General features: G+C 47.9%; 1 protein-coding gene across 2 annotated transcripts in view; it reads left to right on the top strand.

Moving 5' to 3' along the window:
- The window catches only part of CAMTA1 (calmodulin binding transcription activator 1), a 210,633-nt gene that overhangs the window by 109,733 nt on the left and 77,989 nt on the right, over positions 1-22,911 (top strand). For both annotated transcript variants that reach the window (XM_081954883.1, XM_081954882.1), the window contains exon 3: positions 65-136. In XM_081954883.1, coding sequence (XP_081811009.1) covers positions 65-136 — 72 coding nt within the window. The remainder of the gene's footprint in view (positions 1-64; positions 137-22,911) is intronic.

The following is a 22,911-nucleotide window of genomic DNA, read 5'->3' as shown; positions in this document are numbered from 1 at the left end:
TGATTGACAGGCGTTTTCCTCGTCCTCACGCACTCATCCTCCTCTTCTTTCTCCTCCTCTCCAGTGTCTCTACGGCTGTTACGTCCACTCGTCCATCATCCCCACGTTCCACCGACGGTGCTATTGGCTGCTGCAGGTAAGACAGGGGCTCGCTCTCAGGTGGGAGCTGCTGCGGTTCCCCCCCCAAAAAATGTCCGTGTGTTTCGGCAGTTCTTTGCGTGGAATTCCCTTGAAAAGTTTGGGTTTCCTTTTGACGTCCGACCTTGGTTGCGTGGCTCTGATGTGGGGTTCGAACACGGCTGAAACCTCCTTCCCTTGGCGCCCCCTTTCTGTGACTCCGTCGTGATTTCCTTTGGTGCTTTTCATTTGTTCGCGCTTCGGAAGCAAAAGTCGCAGCGCTTCCCCTAAAATAATTATAAAAATGCCGTATTTGTATTTCAGTTTCTGTTTCAAGGACTTGCTTGTCAGGCTCTGCTAGAGCCTCGGTGGCCCAGTGGCCAGAGGGCAGTACTGCAGGCTATTTCTGCTGACTGCCGGCTGCCTGCAATTTGGCAGTTCGAATCTCACCAGGCGCAAGGTGGACTCAGCTGTAAAGCACTGTGAAGTGGTATATAAGTCTTAAGTGCTATTCCTTCCTTCCTTCCTCCCTCCCTCCCTTCCTTCCTTTCCCCCCTCCTTCACTCTCTCTATTCTTTCCTTCCTTCTCTCCTTCTCTCCTCTTCTTCTTTCCTCCCTCCTTCCCTCCCCTCCTTTCCCCCTCCCTCCCTCTTTCTATTCTTTCCTTCCTTCTCTCCTCCCTCCCTCCCTCCCTCCTTCCTTTCCCTCTTTCTATTCTTTTCTTCCTTCCTTCTCTCCTTCCTTCCTTCTCTTCTTTCCTTCCTCCCTCCTTCCCTTCCTTTCCCCCCTCCCTCCCTCTTTCTATTCTTTTTTCCCTTCCTTCTCTCCTTCCTTCTCTTCTTCTTTCCTTCCTCCCTCCTTCCCTTCCTTTCCCCCCTCCTTCCCTCTTTCTATTCTTTTCTTCCTTCCTTCTCTCCTTCCTTCCTTCCCTCCCTTCCTTTCCCCCCTCCCTCTTTCTATTCTTTTCTTCCTTCCCTCCCTCCTTCCTTCCTTCTCTCCTTCTTCCCTCCCTCCCTTCCTTTCCCCCCCTCCCTCTTTCTATTCTTTTCTTCCTTCCTTCTCTCCTTCCTTCCTTCTCTACTCCCTCCCTCCCTCTTTCTATTCTTTTCTTCCTTCCTTCTCTCCTTCCTTCCTTCCTTCCTTGGTGTTACAGTGGTTAGAATGCAGTATTGCAGGCTGATTCCGCCCACTGCCAGCAGTTCGATCCTGACTGGCTCACGGTCAACTCAGCCTCCCGTCCTTCCGAGGTCGGTCAAATGAGGACCCAGATTATTTGGGGGCAACAGGCTGACTTTGTAAACCGCTAAGAGAGGGCTGTAAAAGCACTGTGAAGCCGTGTAGAAGTGCTCTTGCTACTAGGCCGAGTAGTGACTTACATATTTTCGCTGCCACGGGGGGAGTTGCAAGGGTGTATTGTTGACTAAGTAGGGTTTCCTCCACTAAGGCGTGGCGAGAGCCTCTTCTGATCCTGGTAGTAAGGAACCCTCTTCAGGATTGATGGGACTTGGGGATGGGTGAAGGTCTGAGGAACAAGACCATGAAGGAGATGGCCACCAAGGGTGTCCAAGCTGAGAAGGTGCCAGGTGTGGAGATTTGGGATCATAGACTCCATCTGTAGTTCTTTTCTTGGTCCTGGACCACCTCTCCTTTCTCCACGGAGGATTGGAAGTTCTCAAGATGTTCTCTGCTTTCCACCAAACACTTTCATGGCTGCTTGATTCTTTGATGGACTGGATGATGTTGGGTCCCACATTGATGTTTCATGACCCCATGGCTGGATTGTTTCCCTCCCCCCCCCCAGGAAAATTGTCCCCCCATGGGTGGCATGCCAGCTGTGTCTTAAGGTGGACCTTTCCGTTCTCGTCTTGCCTTTGGAGAACTTCCCCAGAGGTGTGGGGACAACCAAAGAGTAACCGCCTCTTGTTCTGGATATTGACGTGGGACGTCTTAACCATTTAAGCTTGGGGGTTTCCTTGCAGACGTTTCATGACCCAACTAGGGAACATCATCAGGGCTAAAAGGGAGTGGAGTTTGTGGAAAGGAGAAGGGGAAGGAGAAAGAGAGAAGGAGAGGGGGAAGGACGGGGAGGACTGTGGGGTCCTTGGTGCTCTCTGAGCTTGGTGGGTTTTCTTACAGACGTTTCATGACCCAACTAGGTGACGTGATCAATGCTAGCAGGGGGTGGGGGTTTGCGGAGGCTCTTCGGCTTCGAAACGGAGATGAGCACCGTCCCCTAGAGTCGGGAACGCCGAGCAGCTCTGCGCGAGGGGAACCTTTCCCTTTACCTAGATTCTTGCACCAAGAAGGAGGGGGGCGGGGCTGGTCTAGATGCCCTCAAAGCCCCCCTGGCCGGCCACGCTGCGATCAGCCTCCCTTCTGATCTTCAGGCTGTCGCAACGCGTTGCGTTTTCAAAAGGCCGGGAAGAAAGAATCCAGCGCGAAGATAACCTTTCAAAGGAAAGGTGTCCTTCACAACACTTGATCGAAGTTTCTTTTTGTTTTAAATTTAATATTCTCTTTGGGCCTCTCCCCGCAACACACACACACACACACACACACACACACACACACACACGATAACGATCAACGCACCTCCAAATGCGCCAGGAAAGGGGCAGGGAAGAGCCGAAGGGACGAGGCGACATTTTTGGGGTCCTCAATGAAACACCTGATGGGGTCTCGAATCAAACCAGGCTTCGCACTTTGGCAAGAGAGGAAAAAACACACCCCGCCTGTGCCTATGGGTTAAGTCAAACGTAGCTCGACAGCAGTCATGGTGAGAGAGACCTTGGAGTGCGAGTGGACCCAACTAGGGAACATCATCAGTGCCAGAAGGGAGGGGGGAGGAGGAGGAGGAGGAGGAGGAGGAGGAGGAAGACTGTGGGGTCCTTGGTGCTCTCTGAGCTTAGTGGTTTTCTTGCAGACGTCTCATGACCCAACTAGGCAACATCATCAGTGCCAGAAGGATGTGGGGGAGGAGGAGGAGCAAAGAAGGAGGAGGAGGAGAAGGAGGCAGAGGGGGAGAGGGAGAGGAGGAGGAGGACTGCAGGGTCCATGGTGCTCTCTGAGCTGGGTGGTTTCCTTGCAGACGTCTCATGACCCACCTAGGTAGCATCATCAGTGCTAGAAAAGATGGGGGTTTCACCAGGGGAAAAGGAGGAGGAAGATTCCTCCTCTTCCTCCTCGGTGGTCTCCAAGCTCTTGCAGACATTTCAATAACCAACTAGGTAACGCTATCAGTGCTGGAAGGGAGAGAGGGATTGATGGAGAGGAGGAGTGAGGGTCAGTTTTCTCCGAGATTGGTCATTTCCTTGCAGACATTTCATGACCCAACTAGGGAATGCCATCAGGGTGTCTTCGGCGTCCTCCCCTCATTGGGCGTGAGAAAAGGCCGTTCAGCGGCCAATCAGGGAAGCCCCCACCCCCTGGAACAGCCAATTGCACACCAGGGCCCTTTTCTGCAGACTGTTTCCACGCAGCCCCCGAGAATAACTGTGGAACCAAACTTGGTATGCAGATGACTTACTCTCTGGAAAACAAATCCTGTGAGGGGTAAAACACCCCTCGGGGGTGTGTGTTCTGTTAAGATGCAGCCTGTTGTGCCTTATAATGGCTTCTACTGTACTGCTGTAAAACGGCTTCTGCTGTGCAGCACAGTGGAGTTGCCACAGTAACGGCTTCACACTACTCCACCGGGGGGGCTCCCTCTAGTAAGAGGGAAAACGCAACATTAGAAATTACGTTTGGTGCAGACATTCCCCCCTATAAATAAACACCCTAGAGGTCATCCAGTCCAACCCCCTGCCTAAGGCAAGGGACCTGCAGCTGCGAACTGCCTGCAGAATCATAGAGCTGGAAGGGACCCCGGAGGTCATGCAGTCCAACCCTCCTCCCAGGGCAGGAGACCTAGCCTGTTCTCTAGAGCCTGTCCACCCATTGTCCCTCTGTCCAGTCCAAGATGCCCCTTGGTCTTTCCTTCCCTCCCACTTCCATTGACCCTCCGTCCTTATCCGAGAAACGGGGAAATCTCTCTCTCTCTCCCCGCAATCTTCTCTCGGTGGGGAAAAAAAGGAAAGAGGCTGGGGAAGGCCCCCTCCCACTTAACATTCTGCAGGTGTGCACAGATAAGGGCTGCGTTTGGCTCCCAGGTAACCACCTGCAGTTCCCGGGGAAAGCAATTGCGGCGCCGAGAAATTATGGGATAGCAAGCTCCTCTCGCCTGCAAGCAGGGTCTCGGTTCTCTGCCTCCCCTCCACCCGCTAGAAGGATTTAAAAAGACCCCCCTTTGCTCCCTGCAGCCTTTCCAAGGAGGGTCCACAACTCCTCAAACGTTGGCTTGCAGATTCCCACCTCTCCTCTCTGGGGAGGCTTCCCTGGCCTTGTGCTCTTCAGACACACACACACACACACACACACATACACACACACAGAGCACAAATCGCCAGCAAGGCAGCGAGGAAAAAAATAAATCGTCCTGGGCAGCGGTGGGATCCACATTTTGTTGCCACCGGTTCGCCACAGGCGCAGGGGTCCTTCCGCATCTGTGCCCGCCCTTCCACGCGTGCGCTTTGCTCATGCGTCTTCCGCGCATCCGCCTGGCCTCAAAATCGTGCTTGAATAGGATGGCATAGAGCCTGGGCAGGGAGGGGGGTGTGAGCCCACTCGTGGTTTCTGCTACCGGTTCGTGCGAACCGTTACGAACCGTCTGAATACGACGTCTGATCCCGGGGTTTTCTCCGTTGAGCTGGCATCCTTGGCAAAGCGGTTCTCTTCTCTCCCGCGATGCGAAGTAAAATATAAAATAGAGCCGTTTTGCAATAGTTGAGGGGCTGCCCCAAAGAAGAGGGGGTCCCCCCCCCATTCTCCAAAGCCCCCGAAGGCAGGACATAGAAGCGAAGGATGGAAACGAAGGAGAGAAGCAACCTGGAAATATTTTTTTCCGGCAGGGAGAAGGATGAACCTGTGGAACAGCTTGCCACCAGAAATTGCAAATAACAGAATCCTGGAGGTTTTCAAGAAGAGATTGGAGAGCCATTTGTCCAGAACAGTGCAGGGTCTGCCATCTGAGCAGGGGGTTAGACTAGAAGACCTCCAAGGTCCCTTCCAGCTCTATTCTGATTGACTGATTGGTTGATTGAAATGGTCTAGGGTTTTCTGCTTGAGCAGAGGGTTGGACTAGAAGACCTTTGAGGTCCTTTCCAGTTCTATTCTGATTGATTGAAATGGTCTAGGGTCCCATGCTTGGGTAGAGGGTTGGACTAGAAGATCTCCAAGGTCCCTTCCAGCTCTATTCTGATTGATTGATTGATTGATTGGTTGATTGAAACGGTCCAGGGCCTCCTGCTTGAGCAGAGGGTTGGACTAGAAGACCTCCGAGGTCCCTTCCACCTCTATTCTGATTGATTGATTGATTGATTGAAATGGTCTAGGGTCTCCTGCTTGAGCAGGGGTTGGACTAGAAGACCTCCGAGGTCCCTTCCAGCTCTATTCTGATTGATTGATTGATTGATTGATTGATTGATTGAAACGGTCCAGGGCCTCCTGCTTGAGCAGAGGGTTGGACTAGAAGACCTCCGAGGTCCCTTCCAACTCTTTCATTCTACGGTTTGCAGGACCAATTCAGCTGAACTCTCAATTTCTGCCTTGTTGGCTGTGCCCTTGTGCTTATCACTCCTGGCAGCGTGAGCGGTTTTTGCAATTTTGCGGTTGTGGCTCACACCGGTTTTACCCTGCAAGAACGGGATTATTCTCCGTAAGTTTTGAAACAGAGGTTCTCTCTATGTTTTTAGACGGTGTCAGAGTTCCTATTAGAAACCCCATTTTTCAAAAGGCTTTAAAACTCGGCTATAAAATTTGCAGGGTCTTTTGATCCAGCTCCCCAAACACGAGAAACCCTCTGACGTGAACTCAAAATATTCCTTTATGAGGAGCGCCGGCAGCCCCAGCCAAACGTTTCTCCCTCACCGTCCGTCTGGAAGATGAATTGTTGTCTGCCACATCTATTCATCTCCGCCTCCCTGCCTTTGACCCCCAGAGTTAGGGAGGGAGCTTCACTAGCAGCAGTGGCTCTTCCGTCCCAGGGACCGGCCCATAGATTTCCACTGTTCTCCTCTCCTCTCTGCTTTCTGTGCATCTGTGCGGCAAGCACTGGACTCAGCTGTCCCTTCTCTTCCTCATCAGCCACCTCCAGACCTGGGGGCTGTTGACTCTCCATCTGAGGGCTGACGGACGGCCCAGGCTTCTTCCTCCTCCTCCTCCCATTCTTCTCTGCCTCTGTTCTCCTCTTCTTCTCCTCCTCTCCTCCCTTTCTCCTCCTCCTCCTTTCCTCCCCCTCCTCCCTTGCTTCCTCCTCCTCCTTCTCCTCCCATTCTTCTCTGCCTCTGTTCCCCTCTTCCTCTTCTTCTCATCCTCTCCTCCCTTTTTCCTCCTCCTCCTTTCCTACCCCTCCTCCCCTCTTCTTCCTCTTCCTCTCTTCATTCCCCCTCCTCTTCCCTTTCTCTTCCTCCTCCCATTCTTCTCTGTCTCTTCCTCCTCCTCTTCCTCTCCTTCTTCTCCTTTCTTTCTCCTCTTCCTCCTCCTCTTCCTCCTCCTTCCATTCTTCTCTCTTCCTCCTCCTCCTCTGCTTCTCATCCCCTCCTCACTTTCTCCTCCTCCTTTCCTCTTCCTTCCATTCTTCTCTGCCTTCCTCCTCCTCAGCCTCTTCCTCTCCTTTTTCTCAGCCCCCCTTCTCCTCCCTTTGTCTTCCTCCTCCAATTCCTCTCTGTCTCTTCTTCCTCCTCCTCTTCCTTTCCTTCTCATCCCCTCCTCACTTTCTCCTTTCTCCTCCTCCTTTCATTCTTCTCTCTTTCCTCCTCCACCTTCTTCTCATCTCCTTCTCCTCTTCCCTTTCTCCTCCTCATCCTTTCCTCCTCCTCCCATTCTTCTCTGCCTCTCTTCCTCCTCAGACTCTTCCTCTACTTCTTCCCATTCCTTCTCCTCCCTTTCTCCTCTTCACATTCTTCTCTGTCTCTTCCTCCTCCACCTCCTCCTCTTCCTCCTTCTCATCCTCTCCTTCTCCTCCCTTTCTCCTCCTCCTCCCCCCATTCTTCTCTGCCTCTCTTCCTCTTCCTCCTCCTCCTCCAGCTATTCAACCTCCAGCTCACTCCATAGAAAACTCCCTTCTCTCTCTTTTCCTTCAGCCCGCATTAATCGATTGCCAGCTGGACTTCCATCCTGGCGGATTTAAGGAGAGGACTCTCTCCCTCTCTCCCCCCCTCTCTCTTTGAGCAGGGGGTTGGACTAGAAGACCTCCAAGGAGCCCCCCCCCAAAAAAAGTGATTTAAAATGAAAGATTCCCAAAAAGAAAAAGAAAATCTTCAGGCTTAGGGACTTCTGGTGCATCTCTCAACCCTGGGGGGGATCTTTATTTTTTCATGTTGCTGTAGAGGAAGAGGAAAAACCTTTCATTCAGGAGCCACTGTGTGTGTGTGTGTGTGTGTGTGTGTGTGTGTGTGTGTTTGGAGGGGCTCCTGGCGGAGGAAATTAGGGGAGAAACAGCTGTTGCCTCTTTTCTTTGTTTTAGTGCTTAAGCTGCCAATAAATCCCAGCCTCTGCTGCCCTTCTTAATGTCTCCCTTTCTCCTCCATATTAAATGTGTGTTTTGTTCCTTAACTGCTGTCACGGCATCGGAGGCTTCTGGCAGGGACAAGACAGGGGCAGAGGATTCTGCTCACCTGGAGGGGAAACTGAGGCATCAGAGGTCAGTTCCGCTGGGCTGGTTCTTTGGGGACGGAGACGTTGGCCCCATCACTGGGAATCTCTGCCAGAACAAATACTCTGCTTCTTTTCCTTTCCTTTCCCTTCTTCCTTCTACCCTTCCCTCTTCCTCCTTTCCTTCCCTTCCTTCTTCCTTCCCTTCCTTTCTTTCTTCCTCCTTCCCTTCCTCTTCCTCCTTTCCTTTCCTTCCTTCTTCCTTTCCTTTCTTTCTTCCTCCTTTCCTTCCCTCTTCCTCCTTTTCTTCCCTTCCCTCTTCCTCCTTTCCTTCCTTCTTCCTTTCCTTTCCCTTCTTCCCTTCCTCTTTTCCTTTCACTTCCCCTTCCTTCCCCCTTTCTTTCTTCCCTTCCCTCTTCCTCCTTTCCTTTCTTTTGCTTCCCGTCCCTTCCCTCTCCTCTTCCTCCTCCTTCTTCCCCTTCCCTTCCTTCCCCTTCCACTCTTTCTCTTTCTCCAACACTCCTTCTCCCTCTCTTTCTCCTGCTCCTCCCTTTCTCCTTCCTCTCCTTCTCCACCACTCCTCCTCTCTCTCCTTCCTCTTCTTCTCCCCTCCTCCTCCTTTTCCCTACTTCTCCCCTCTTCCTCCCCTCTCCTCTTTCTCCTTCCTCCTCCTCCTCCCCCCCTGTCATTCAAGAGGTCAGTTGTGGGAGACCAAAGATGGCTAAATTACCCATCCAACTGTTGCTAATAAGGGCCTTGTTTTCCAGCTTCTGGGGGGCTCTGCAGTTAAGCCAACTCACAGCGGGTTGAACCTGGCGGCTGGTGAGTTCTAGTCCCTCCTTAGCCACGAAAGACAGTTGGGTGTCTTTGGGCCAGTCCTCCCCCCTCCTCTCATCCCAACCCACCTCGCAGGGTTGTTGTTGCGGACAAAATAGGGCGAAGAAGGGAGCCTTAGGTACGTGCAACAACTCGAGTCCCTTGTGAAAGCAATTAAAGGCAGGATCCCAAAAAAGATTTTATTACTTTTGGACGTCTCTCTGGCAGCCTGACATTTTGCTAAGGGCAGGGCTTTGTTCAGGGGGCCACGCAGGGACCCCCATCAGGAGGGAGCTCGGCAGACCCATGGAGAGAGCAAGACACACGCACACACACACGAAGCAAAGTGTCCAAGCCTCACACTGGACAATCCAGCTAAGGGGATTTTCAAACCAGGCAGCTCTGCACACCCAGATAGCAAGCTGGGAATTCAAAACTCCTGAAATAGGATTTGATGCCACGGTGTTTTTGCGACCCGGTCTGTTTCTTCCAGATGCCTCTTTCATTTTTAATCGGACTTCTCTGTCTGGTTTTCACATCTCATTGTGCGAGAATCCATCAGCGGGGTGAATCCAGGACGGGCAGCGGGCACCTCTTAACCAGTCTCTCACGCAGGATCCATAACCTGGTTAAGGAAGGAAGCAAAGGTCCTTTGGCAAGATCACGCAAAGGGTTAATCTATCTATCTATCTATCTATCTATCTATCTATCATCTATCTATCTATCTATCTATCTATCATCTATCTATCTATCTATCTATCTCTATCTATCTCTATCTATTACCTATCTCTATCTATTTATCAATCAATCAATCAATCAATCAATCAATCTCTATCCATATCTATCTATCTATCTATCTATCTATCTATCTATCTATCTATCTATCTATCTATGCATCTATCTATCTATGCATCTATCTATCTATCTATCTATCTATTTATCTATCTATTACCTATCTCTATCTGTCTAACTATCTAACTATCAATCAATCAATCAATCAATCAATCTCTATATCTATCTATCTATCTATCTGCCAAATTCCACTCATGCATCATCACAAAATCTGGCACATATTTTCCTCTCGTCTTCCAGGATTTTTCGAAATGTCCGTCAGATGATCATTAGTGTTTCTTATATTATTATTAACACACTCTGATGCTAAGGAGTTAGGTGTTCTACTCCCCCTCCCCACCTAAAAAGAACCCTGTTCCAACTGCCACTTGGGCGTGGCCAGAGCATGACTCATCTGACCTTCTGGAAGTTTAGACATTCTACTCCCCCTCCCCACCTGAAAAAGGCTCTGATGCTAAGGAGTTAGGCTGAGGGAGAGAAGGGGATAAGGATAGGAGAGGCCTCTTTGGGGCAAGCCTGCGGGAGAGAAGGGGATATTCTAGCTTTCAGCGTCGATTTATCAAGCCCGATCACATAGTTTCCTAGCAGAGCATGGGTATCCAGATAGTAACGCTTTATAAGGCCTTGGTAAGGCCACCCGTGGAATATTACTGCATCCAGTTTGGGTCACCATACTATAAAAAAAGATGTGGAGACTCTGGAAAGAGTGCAGAGAAGAGCAACAAAGATGATTAGGGGACTGGAGGCTAAAACATATGAAGAACGGTTGCAGGAACTGGGTATGTTTAGCTTAAGAGAAAGAAGGACTAGGGGAGACATGATAGCAGTCTTCCAATATCTCAGGGGTTGCCCCAAAGAAGAGGGAGTCAAGCTATTCTCCAAGGCACCTGAAGGCAGGACAGGAAGCAATGGGTGGAAACTAATCAAGGAGAGAAGCAACTTAGAACTGAGGAGAGAAATTTCCTGACAGGGAGGACAATTAATCAGTGGAGAAGTAAATGAGACAGTCATTTGTCCAGAATGGTCGAGGGTCTCCTGCTTGAGCAGGGGGTTGGACTAGAAGACCTCCGAGGTCCCTTCCAGCTCTATTCTGTTGGATTGATGGATGTATGGATTGATTGATTGATTGATTGAAATGGTCTCCTGCTTGATCAGGGGGTTAGACTAGAAGACCTCCGAGGTCCCTTCCAGCTCTGTTCTGATGGATTGATTGAAATGGCCTAGGCTCTCCTGCTTGAGCAGGGGGGCTGGACTAGAAGACTTTTAAGGTCCCTTCCAGCTCTATTCTGATGGATGGATGGATGGATGGATGGATGGATGGATGGATGGATGGATTGAAATGGTCTCCAGCTTGAGCAGGGGGGGGGGTTCTGCTAGAAGACCTCCAAGGTCCCTTCTGCCCTACGTTTCTATGTTTTATCTTTTTCTCCTCTTCTCCAGGCAGATTGCCAAGCCATGTGTGGGCATGTGCTCTCTGCCAGGTGTCAGCTTCTGTTGTGGCAACTGGTGAATTGAATCACTCTCCCACCCTCCATTTCTTTCCCTCCCCCCTGGAAACGGTGTGTGTGTGTGTGTGTGTGTGTGTGTGTGTGTCATTGTTTGCCCATAACATCAAATCCTGGTCTGAAAGCCGGCAGGGAGAAGATTTGCCCAAGCAAAGCAATATAGAGATGTTTCCCGTCGTTATAGCAACGGCGGCCAAACAATTGACACCGAGGCGAGCCTAAGGCATCCAGGGCTCGACTCCTGCCCGTCCTTGTCACAGCCTCTCCTTTCCCGGAGGAGGTTGGGGCCCGAATGGATTTGACGGAGTGGGAAGGGGCCTCAAGAGGTCTTCTAGTCCAACCCCCTGCTCAAGCAGGAGAGCCTAGAGGATTTCAGACTAATGGTTGGCCAATCTCTTCTTTAAAACGTCCAGTATTGGAGCATTCACAACTTCTGGTGGCAAGCAGTTCCAAGGGTTAATTGACCTCACTGTCAGGAAATTTCTCCTTAGTTTTTTTTTCTTTAAAAAGGACAAAGCAACACATACAGAACAAAAGCAAGGAGAAAAAAAGAAAAGAAAAACAATTTCATCAAGCATGTCGTTTGGTTACAAGTTTTTGTGCAACGGTTTTTCAATTAAGAATAAAATTTCTCCTTAGTTTTAAGTTGCTTCTCTCCTTAATTAGTTTCCACCCATTGCTTCATGTCCTGCTTTGGAGAATAGGGGGACCCCCATCTTCTTTGGGGCAGGCCCTCAAATATAGGAAGACTGCCCGCCTTAGTCCTTGCAAGCAGGCTGCTCCCCACTTTGCAAGGATGGTGAGATGAGGAGGAGGAAGAGGAAAGGAAAGAGGAGAAGGAGAAGAAGAAGAAGGAAAGAAAAGAGGAGGAGGAGGAGAGAATAGAGAAGGTAGAGGAGATGTAGAAGGAAAGAAAAGAAGAGGAGAAGGAGGAAGAGGAGGAGAAGAAGAAGGAAAGAAAAGAAGAGGTGGAGGAGGAAAAGAAGGAGGAGGAGGAAAGGAGGAGGAGGAGGAAGAAGAAGGAAAGAAGAGGAGAAGGAAAGAAAAGGAGGAAGAGGAAGAGAAGGAGGAGAAGGAGAGGGAAAGAAAAGAGGAGGTGGAGGAGAAGGAAAGAAAAGGAGATGGAGGAGGAGGAGGAAGAGAAGGAGGAGGAAGAAGAGGAAGAAGAAGAGGAGGAAGAGGAAGTAGAAGAAGAAGGAAAGAAAAGAAGAGGTGGAGGAGGAAAAGAAGGAGGAGGAGGAAAGGAGGAGGAGGAGGAAGAAGAGGAAGAAGAGGAGGAGGAAGAGGAAGTAGAAGAAGAAGGAAAGAAAAGAAGAGAAGGAGGAGGAAGAGGAAGAGGAGGGGGAGGGGGAGGGAGGGGGAAAGAAGAGAAGGATGCTTGAATCTCGCCATCTTCCTCTTCCTCCTGGACCTTTCCCACCGAGGGAGGGAGGGAGGGAGGGAGGGATTTTCCCTTGGAATTTTTTTTAAAGATGCAAATGAGGAATCCAAACATGTCAGAAGTCTCCGTGGCTAATTATTCATTAGGCACTTAATTAGTACAGGGTGATGATGACATTTTAATGGGGCTCATTTTTATATCGGCCTTGGGATGAAACGCAGCCGTGGAGGGGCATTGGAGGAAAGTGACGGTTTGGGGGGGGCGGTGAAGAAATTCGGGGAGCCCTATTGGGGCAAGCCCAGGGTCAAAGGTCTCCAAGGTTGCCCTGCCCAGCCAGAGAAGACGAAGGAAGTTATTGGCAATCTTGATGTCATCTAACCATCATCTATAAATGTCAGTATTTGGATGGATGGATGGATGGATGGATGGAAGGGGAGGAGGGAAGGTAGGAAGGAAGAGAAAGAAAGAAAGAAAAAGAAAAAGATAGAGGGAAGGAGGAGAAAGCAGGAAAGAAGGCTGGATGGATGGAAAGAAGGAAAGAAAGAAAGAAGAAAGGAAGGTAGGAAAGAAGGCAGGGAGGAGGGAAGATAGGAAGGAAGAAGAAAGGAAGAAGGAAGGAAGAAAAAGAGAGAGGGAAGGAAAGAAGGCTGGATGGATGGGAGGGAGGAAGGAAAGAAGAAAGGAAGGGAGGAAAGAAGAAAGGGAATGAAAGAAGAAAGGAAAGAACAAAGGAAGGGAGGGAGGTAGAAAAGAAGGGAGGGAAGGGAGGAAGGAAAGAAAGAGAAAGAAAAAAGAAAGAAAGAAAAAGAGCAGCAGGGAGGGAAGGAAGGAAAAGGCAGGGAGGAGAAAGCAGGAAGGAAAGATGGATGGAAGGAAAGAAGGATGGAAGGAAGGAAGAAAGGAAGGAAGGAAAGTCCTTGCCCCCAGGTGTGTTGGGTGCTGCATCCAGAGAGAACAGACAGCCCTTCGTTCTATGTTCTATCACGGCAATCGTGCGATGCCACGGAGGCGAATCCTCGCGTGTCCCTTCTGCGTGACCTCTGACCTCGCTTGTCCAAGCCCCCACCCCAATACACGAGAGGCCTCCCTCCCACCTCCGGGCTTCTGCAAAACCCCTTCCTCCTCCCTTCTCCAAAGCTGGCAGCCGCAACTGAAGTTTCCCCCCCCCCCAAAAAGAAATCCTTGCCCGGAAGTCCCCGGGGGGGGGGGCTGCGGCGCTTGCGAAGAAAACGGGCCTTTGGAGTTGAGTCACTTTTCAAGGTTGACTCTATGTGGGGCGCCCGCCCCCTCCCCAACCCCCAGGAGAACGCCCACCAAAGTCAAGCTTTCAGGAAGAATTTGCTCTTCAAATTGGGTTTTTGCCGCCGCCGCCGCTGACGGGACCCCCGAGGGACCCCGAGCACAAAGCCACGAAAATTGTGCTCTTCTCCTCTTCCCAAATGGCCCCTCCTGGTTTGAAAAGAAAGGAAGGGGGGGGGGAAATGTACAGCTTTCCTTTCGTGCCGTTCCTTGGGAAGGACAAATCCCCGATTTCGGGGAGGAACCGCAGCGTTCCGATAGAGTCATAGGGCTGGAAGGGGCCTTAGAGGTCTTCTAGTCCAGCCCCTCTGGAGCTCTGCATGTGGCTCTTTCCTCCCTCTGCTGCGGCTCCCTATCACTCAAAATATGTCTTACAATTGCCTGTGTGCGACACCCACCGGCAGGTGATTTATTGAGGTTTTCGGCCTCGGGGAGTCTTTGTGGTGTTTTCTTTTGGGTGGGAAACGGACCCAAATGGCATTTTGGGGGTTTAAGGTTGCCAACCCCTGTTCTAGTCCAACCCACCCACCCTTCAGGCCTTTGGAGACTAGCTTGACCCCCTCTTCTCTGCGGCAGCCCCCTCAAATATTGGAAAATTGCTTTCAACGTCAGCCCCTAGTCCTTCTTTTCATTGAAAGGCATCCTACAGTAAGGCTGGCATTTTTAGTAAATATTCTCAGGGACGTATAACTTCTCAAGAACTTGGATGATTGGTCTCTGTTGGTTTCTAGGGGAGGGAATGGATGGATAGATGGATGGATGGATAAATGAATGGATGGATGGGTGAAGGGATAAGGGAAGGGACAGGTAAATAAATGGAGGGATGAATGGAGGGAGGGAGGGAGGAAGAAAGGAAGGGATGGATGGATGGATAGATGATGGTCAAAGGACGGTTGAATAAAAGAATGGATGGATGGCTGAATGGATAAATGGAGGGGTGGATGAATAAATGAAGGGATGAATAAATGAATGAATGAATGGGAATGAATAGAAGGAAGGAAGGAAGGGATGGATGGATAAATGAATGTATGAGGAGAAATTCTACAATTTCTTCTGGAGGGGACTGAGGAGGGGACCCCTGGAAGTCGAGGGTGGAGGAAGGAGCCAGGGATTCACTGCCACCTGCCCTCTTGAAGTCCCACAACAGCCAACAAATTTCTCCTCCCTTTTGCACCAGCCTCTCCTCTCCCGGAGCGCAGTGCAGAGAGCCAAATTAAAAAATGATCAGATTAAGTTCCCCAGATCGCTTTGCTCATGGCTGCCGAATTACCTTGCAGACCTCTCATCCAGAAGAGAAGGCAGAAAAGAGACAGAGAGACAGAGAGAGACAGAAAGAGACTGAGACAGACACAGAGAGAGACAGAGAGAGAGAGAGAGAGAGAGAGACTGAAAGAGACACAGAGAGAGACGCAGAGAGAGAGAGACACACACAGAGAGAAAAAGAGACTGAAAGAGAGAGAGAGACTGAAAGAGAGAGACACAGAGAGACAGAGAAAGAGAGACAGTGACAGAGATAGACAGAGAAAGAAAGAGGGACAGAGAGAGAGAGAGAGAGAGAGAGAAAGACAGAGAGACATAGAGATGCAGAGAGAGAGAGATGCAGAGAGAGAGGGAGAGAAAGAGAGACACAGAGAGAGAGAGACACAGAGACACAGAGAGAGAAAGAGAGAGAGGGACAGAGAGAAAGAGACAGACTGAAAGAGACACACAGGGAGAGACAGAGAGAGAGAAAACGAGACTAAAAGAGAGGGACAGAGAGAAAGAGAGAGACTGAAAGAGAGAGACAGAGAGAGAGAGAGACACAGAGAGAGAGAGAAAGAGAGATAGAAAGAAATGCAGAGACAGACAGACATACAGAGAGAGACAGAGACACAGAGAAAAAGAGAAAGAGACACAGATAGAGACAGGTAGGCACACACACACAGAGAGAGACAGAAAGAGAGAGAGAGTGAAAGAGAGAGGCATAGAGACACAGAGAGAGACAGAGAAAGAAAGAGAGACAGAGGGCGATGCAGAGAGAGAGAGAAAGAGAGACAGACACAGAGAAAGACAGAAAGAGAAAAGGGGAAAGAAAGACAGACAGACAGAGAGAGAAAGAGAGAAAAAGAGAGAGAAAGAGAAAGAGAGAATAAGAGAGACAGAGAGAGAGGGGAAAAAAGGCAACGGGATGGATGAATCCTGACAGCTGCTCGGATGAAGATAAATGGTGGCTATCCCAAGGTTTACAAACTAACATCCGGATATTAAACCCGGGGGATTGCCTTCTGCCCCCCCTCCTCGAGAGAATCCATGCCTCTTTTATTAGCCAATTAAGGCCTGGCTCCTTGGAGACGCATCCTTGGCCAAGACTCAACCATTTAACTCAACCCAACCTTTCCGCTGACGGTCTTCGCTTGGCCCGGACAGCCGCCCCTCCTCTAAGAAACACAGAAGTCTTTGAAGCTGCCACAATATTGGTGGTGTGTTTGTGTTTGTGTGTGTTTGTGTGTCCCTGGGAATATTGTATGTTCAACCTTCTCCCAAACCAGATCTGACAGTGGGACAGACCTAGCCGGAGGCTCATTGGGAGTCTCTGCATGGTGAGAAGATGCTCAGGAGATGCGTCTCAAGTCACCACCTGCGAAAGGCCGGCCGTCCTCTTCGAAGAAGGTGGGAGGAACCGGGGTGGGGGTGGGGAGGCTACCTGTCCTCACCTGATCTCTTTGCCAGGTAGCTCTGGGCTCCAGGCAAAGCAATTCGGCTCCTGCTTAAAAGGTTGAGGAACATCTGGCTCCATGGATTGAAGAATAGAATAACGGAGTTGGAAGGGGCTGCCTGCCTGCATGCCTACCTATCCCATCCATCCATCCATCCATCCATCTTTTTCTAATCTTTCTATCTCGTCTATTTATATCTACCTATCATCTATCATTTAATTTTCTCTGTTTCTAATCACTCATCTATCTATCCATCCATCCACCTATGTAATTTTTGTATTTCATCTATTTATCTATCATTTATCTAGCATCTAATTCTATCTATCTATCTATCTCCATCCATCCATCCATCCATCCATCCATCCATCCATTAATCTCTCTCCCATCCATCCATCCATCCCTCTATTTCTAATCTTTCTATCTCATCTATTTATATCTACCTATAATCTATCATCAAATTTACTTTCTGTTTCTAATCTCTCATCTATCTATCCATTCATCCATCCACCTATGTAATTTTTGTATCTCATCTATTTATCTATCATCTAATTCTATCTATCTATCTATCTCCCATCCATCCATCCATCCCTTTCTAAAATTGCTATCTCATCTATTTATATCTACCTATCGTCTATCATTTAATTTTCTCTGTTTCTAATCACTCATCTCTATCCATCCATCCACCTATGTAATTTTTGTATTTCATCTATTTATCTATCATTTATCTAGCATCTAATTCTATCTATCTATCTATCTATCTATCTATCTATCTATCTATCTATCTATCATCTATCTATCTATCTATCTATCTATCTATCTCCATCCATCCATCCATCCATTAATCTCTCTCCCACCCACCCGTCCATCCATCCATCCCTCTATTTCTAATCTTTCTATCTCATGTATTTATATCTACCTATCATCTATCATTGAATTTTCTTTCTGTTTCTAATCTCTCATCTATCTATCCATCCATCCATCCACCTATGTAATTTTTATATCTCAATTTATCTATCATCTAATTCTATCTATCTATCTATCTATCATCTATCTATCTATCTATCTATCTATCTATCATCTATCATCTATCTATCATCTATCTATCTATCTATCTATCTATCTATCTATCTATCTATCTATCTATCTATCTATCTATCTATCATCTATCTATCTATCATCTATCATCTATCTATCTATCTATCTATCTATCTATCTATCTATCTATCTATCTATCTATCTATCTATCTATCTATCATCTATCATCTACCTACCTACCTACCTACCTACCTACCTATCTATCATCTATCTATCTATCTATCTATCTATCTATCTATCTATCTATCTATCTATATCCATCCATCCATCCATCCATCCATCCATCCATCCATCCATCCATCCATGTCTCTCTATCCATCCATCCATCCATCCATCAATCCATCAATCCATCAATCCATCCATGTCTCTCTATCCATCCATCCATCCATCCATCAATCCATCCACCCATCCATATCTATCTCTATCTATCTATCTATCTATCTATCTATCTATCTATCTATCTATCTATCTATCTATCTATCTATCTATCTATCATCTATCTATCTATATCCATCCATCCATCCATCCATCCATCCATTTCTAATCTGTCTCATCTATTTTACCTATCACTTATCATCTAATTTTCTTTCTGTTTCTAATCTCTCATCTATCTATCCAGGCAGTCCTCAACCTACAACCACAACTGAGCCCAACATTCATGTTGCTAAGCAAGACAATTGTGCACTTTGCTCTGTTTTACGGCCTTCCTTGCCACGTTCTTGTTAAGAGGACCACGGCGGTTGTTAAGTTAGGAACCCGGTTGTTAAGTGAAGCTAGCTTTCCCACGGACTTTGCTTGTCGAAAGATCGCAAAACGGGTCAGGCGACCCCAGGACGTTATACGAATGGATCACGCGACTGTGAGGATGCTTCGGTGGTCTTAAGCGTGACAAACGAAACAAAGTCATATTTTCCCGATGCCGTTGTAACTCTGGTCACTTTAATGAACTGCTGTAAATCGAGGACTCCTCGTATAAATGGCGAGAAAGGGCAAGCATTGCAGGAAGCAATTCTTCAACAGTCCGAGTTACTGGTCTGTCATAATTTAAGTCAAGTCAATAGCACCGTAAGGGGATTTTTATACGATTATATAAAAGACACTCTCTAAAAGAACTCTTTTGCTCTTCACTTATCTCCAAATACTATATTACTACCTCCCGTTTCCTCTCTCTTATCTTGTCTCCGATTCCACTGTTTGTAACTCTTACATGCGCTTGCTCCAAAATCCAATTTGTTTAGAGGCCTTGTTACTTTCAGTTTTTCTTAATCCTGGTTTTTTTATTTAATCATTTGGGCATCTATTTCTAAGCCCAGGCAGATCTCAGAATAGCAGAAGACAGAATACGGGTTGGAAGGGACCTTGGAGGTCATCTAGTCCAACCCGGTGCTCAAGCAGAAGACCCTAGACTTCCAAGGTCCCTTCCAGCTCTATTCTGATTGATTGACTGATGACTGACTGACTGACTGATTGAATGGTCTCTAGGACCTAGGTTCTGCTATTGAACAGGGGGTTAGACTAGAAGACCTCCAAGATCCCTTCTGGCTCTATTCTGATTGATTGATTGAAATGGTCTAGGGCCTCCTGCTTGAGTAGGGGGTTGGACTAGAAGACCTCCAAGGTCCCTTCCACCTCTATTCTGATTGATGGATTGAAATGGTCTAAGATCTCCTGCTTGAGCAGGGGGTTGGACTAGAAGACCTCCAAGGTCCCTTCCAACTCTATTCTGATTGATTGATTGATTGATTGATTGAAATGGTCTAGGGACTTCTGCTTGAGTAGAGGGTTGGACTAGAAGACCTCCACGGTCCCTTCTAGCTCTATTCTGATTGATGGATTGAAATGGTCTAGGGTCTCCTGCTTGAGCAGGGGGCTGGACTAGAAGACCTCCAAGGTCCCTCCCAGCTCTATTCTGATTGATGGATTGAAATGGTCTAAGATCTCCTGCTTGAGCAGGGGGCTGGACTAGAAGACCCCTAAGGTCCCTTCCAACTCTATTCTGATTGATTGATTGATTGATTGAAATGGTCTAAGGTCTCCTGCTTGAGTAGGGGGTTGGACTAGAAGACCTCCAAGGTCCCTCCCAGCTCTATTCTGATTGATGGATTGAAATGGTCTAAGGTCTCATGCTTGGGCAGGGGGATGGACTAGAAGACCTCCAAGGTCCCTTCCAGCTCCATTCCCGATCAATTGACCCAGATGGCTTTAGATTTAGAAGCAGAGAGAACAATTGCGCAGTTCTTTGTTTTCCACAAAAAGATTCCACGTAAAACTCTCTCTCACACACACACACACAAATACACAGAGCCACACAGAGCCACACAAAGCAAAGCGCACACACCCTCTTCTTCTCTGCCTCCGTGGCAGCCCAGGAATGTAATATCTGCCGATTCTCAGCCATACATCTTGGTGGGTGACAAATCACTTTTTAATTGCCTGGGGGAAGAAATGCATTTGTCTCGGCTTTACGTGGGAATCATAGTAACCGTTCAGCTCCACCAAAAGACTTCCGTCTCCGGGTATCTTAGGAGCTCGGAGTCCAGGCATGGAGCGGGCTCGCTGTGGAACCCCCAAAGATGCTTTGGGTGGGGGCTATGCCAAACCCCTCCCTTTGCAAACTGTGCATTTCTGCATTCGCTTCGGGTGCTTTAAAGGCAGTTTGCACTTTGGGTAACGATTTCGCATGAATGTTAACCTTCTGTCCTTTGCATGGTTTTTTTTCTTTTTTTTGTTAATTTCTTCCTTTTTCTTCCCTCCATCCCTTTCTTTCTTTTCTTTCTTTCTTTTTTCCCTCCCTCCCTCCAGCTCTTCCTCCTCCTTTTTCTTTCCTTCCTTTTATTTCTTTCCCCCCTGTTCCTTCCTTCCTTCCTCTCTCTCTCTTTCTCTCCTATAAATATAAACCAGCGAGTAAGACAGCCTAGCATCCAAGATGAAAGGTCACCCTTGACCAAAGTCAGGGTAACCTTGCAGATTGCAAAGAGATTTTGTGGCCTGTAACCTTGTCTCTGTCTCTCCCTCCCTCCCTCTGTTTCTCTCTCCCTCTTTCTTTTTTCACTTTACTTTCTCTTTCTCCTCTCCCTCCCTCTCTCTGTTTCTTTCTTCATTTTCTTTCTCTCTTTCTCCTCTCCCTCTCTCCGTTTCTCTTTTTTCACCTGTTTTCTTTCTCTTCCTCCCTCCCTCCGTTTCTCTGTCTCTCTTTCTTTCTGTCTTTTTCCCTTTATTTACTTTCTCCCCTCCCTCCCTCTCTCCGTTTCTTTCTTTCTTCATTTTCTCTCTCTCTCTTTCCCCTCTCCCTCTCCCTATTTCTCTTTCTCTCTTTTTTTCTTTCTCTCTCCCTTCTTCTGTTTCTCTCTCTCTCTCTCTCTTTCTTTTTTCACTTTCTTTTCTCTCTCTCTTTCTTCTCTCTCTCTCTCTCTCTTTTGTTCTTCCTCTACTCACATCTGTAACTTTCACCATCGCTCCATTCTGGATACCGCTCGGGAGCTCATTATATTCCGAAAGAGAGGACAAATTAGATTTTTAGATAATTACCTTAAAATGATTAGGCTGATGATCTCCCAGATTAGCCAGAAATTTAAGAGGAATATTGGAATTTTAGAAGTGATAATTGGACATTAATTCTCTTTTTTCCCTTCCCCTGATGGGAGACAATGCAAGGCAGCTCACTTACTTTTCTTTGGGTCTAATTTAAAAATAAAAATTAAAAATGCCTTTCAAGCCAACTTCTCTGGCTGGGCTTTCAAATGCTTTGGGCCACAAATGAATAGAACAGACTAACAGAGTTGGAAGGGGCCTTGGAGGTCTTCTAGTCCAACCCCCCTGCCTAGGCAGGAAACCCTATACCATTTCAGACAAACGGCTATCCGACATCTTCTTAAAGACTTCCAGTGTTGGGGCATTCACAACTTCTGGGGGCAAATTCTGTTCCACTGATTCATTGTTCTAACTGTCAGGAAATTCCTCCTCAGTTCTAAGTTGCTTCTCTCCTTGATTAGTTTCCACCCATTGCTTCTTGTCCTGCCCTTGGATGCCTTGGAGAATAGTTTGACTCCCTCTTCTTTGTGGCAACCCCTGAGATATTGGAACACTGCTATCATGTCTCCCCTAGTCCTTCTTTCTCTTAAGCTGAACATATTCCCAGTTCCTGCAACCGTTCTTCATATGTTTTAGTCTCCAGTCCCCTAATCATCTTTGTTGCTCTTCTCTGCACTCTTTCTAGAGTCTCCACATCTTTTCTACATCGTGGCGACCAGAACGGAATGCCGTATTCCAAGTGTGGCCTTACCAAGCCTTATAGTGGCATCGGATGGCACTGCCACCAAACCGCCTCTTCCCCTCCCCCATTCATAACCAAGAGCTGTTGTGGGTTTGTGCATCAAACCCTGGCCGTTTTTAATCACACCCAGGTGTGAAGTTTCACTTTTCTGTTCAAAAGCTTGCTGGAGAAGGCGGGGTAGAAAAAAATTGCATTATTTTTTTTGGGGGGGGGGGAAATGTCCAACCTTGGAATCAAACGCCGTTCTCTTCCGTTGTGCTATTTTTGTCGAGTTGGCATCCGCCGGAGGTAAATGTCAAACCATTTGTGTAAAAAAAAAGAAAAGAAAAATTAAGGAGCTTTGGGAATATTTTCTTTCTCCCAGGAAGCGGGAGAAAAAAGAAAGCGACACAAAGCTTTTGCGGAGAATCAATATCTCCAGAGGTCTATTCCCCCACCCCCCACCCCCCACCCCCCTGTTCTCTAATAAAATCCTTTTCTGGGGTTAGCGAAGGAGGAAAATCCAAAAATTAGAGGCATCGCTGGACAAAACGAGAGGATTTCAGCCCTGTTTCCTTCGTCAAATCCACCAATACGGCTTGTCCTTGACTTACGATCAAAACTGAGCCCAGTGAGACAGTCGGGATGCTGCAAGTGTGGCAAATATAGGTCTTTTTACAGGACCATTCAAAGCTACAACAGCAGTCGAAAAATAATGAATGTTATCACTTACGACCACTGCAGCATCCCCCGGGGTCATGTGATCGAAACTCAGATGCTCGGCAGCTGACTCACAGTTATGACTAACGTGGACACCCCCCCCCCCCCCCTTTGCGATCTTCTGACGAGCAAAGTCTTAACGCTTAATGACAGAAGGGGTTCTCATAACAACAGTGGCAAGATGGGTCGTAACACGGGGCAAAATTCAACAGCCAACAGACGGACATTTTTGGGTTCCATTGGCGGTCACAAGCTGAGGACTCCCTGTGTAATTTTGAATAGCGGCCTCTGGAACAACCATGCACGCTTTCGCAAATGTTGCCTTACAAAACGTCCGTAACGTTTCTACACAATGTTTTTACTCATCCTGTCGCATCATGCCTCCTCGGGAGTGTGCATTTTTGTAGCGTTGTGTGTTTTTGTTGTTGTTGTTAGGTTGTTGTTTTTTTTGCTAAGAACTCCATTAGAAAATGCAAAGGGGTATGAAAA

Source organism: Natrix helvetica (genome assembly GCF_964273705.1).
Source record: "Natrix helvetica genome assembly, chromosome: 5".
NCBI classification, from domain to species: domain Eukaryota; kingdom Metazoa; phylum Chordata; class Lepidosauria; order Squamata; family Natricidae; genus Natrix; species Natrix helvetica.
This window is presented reverse-complemented; position numbering and strand designations above follow the sequence as displayed.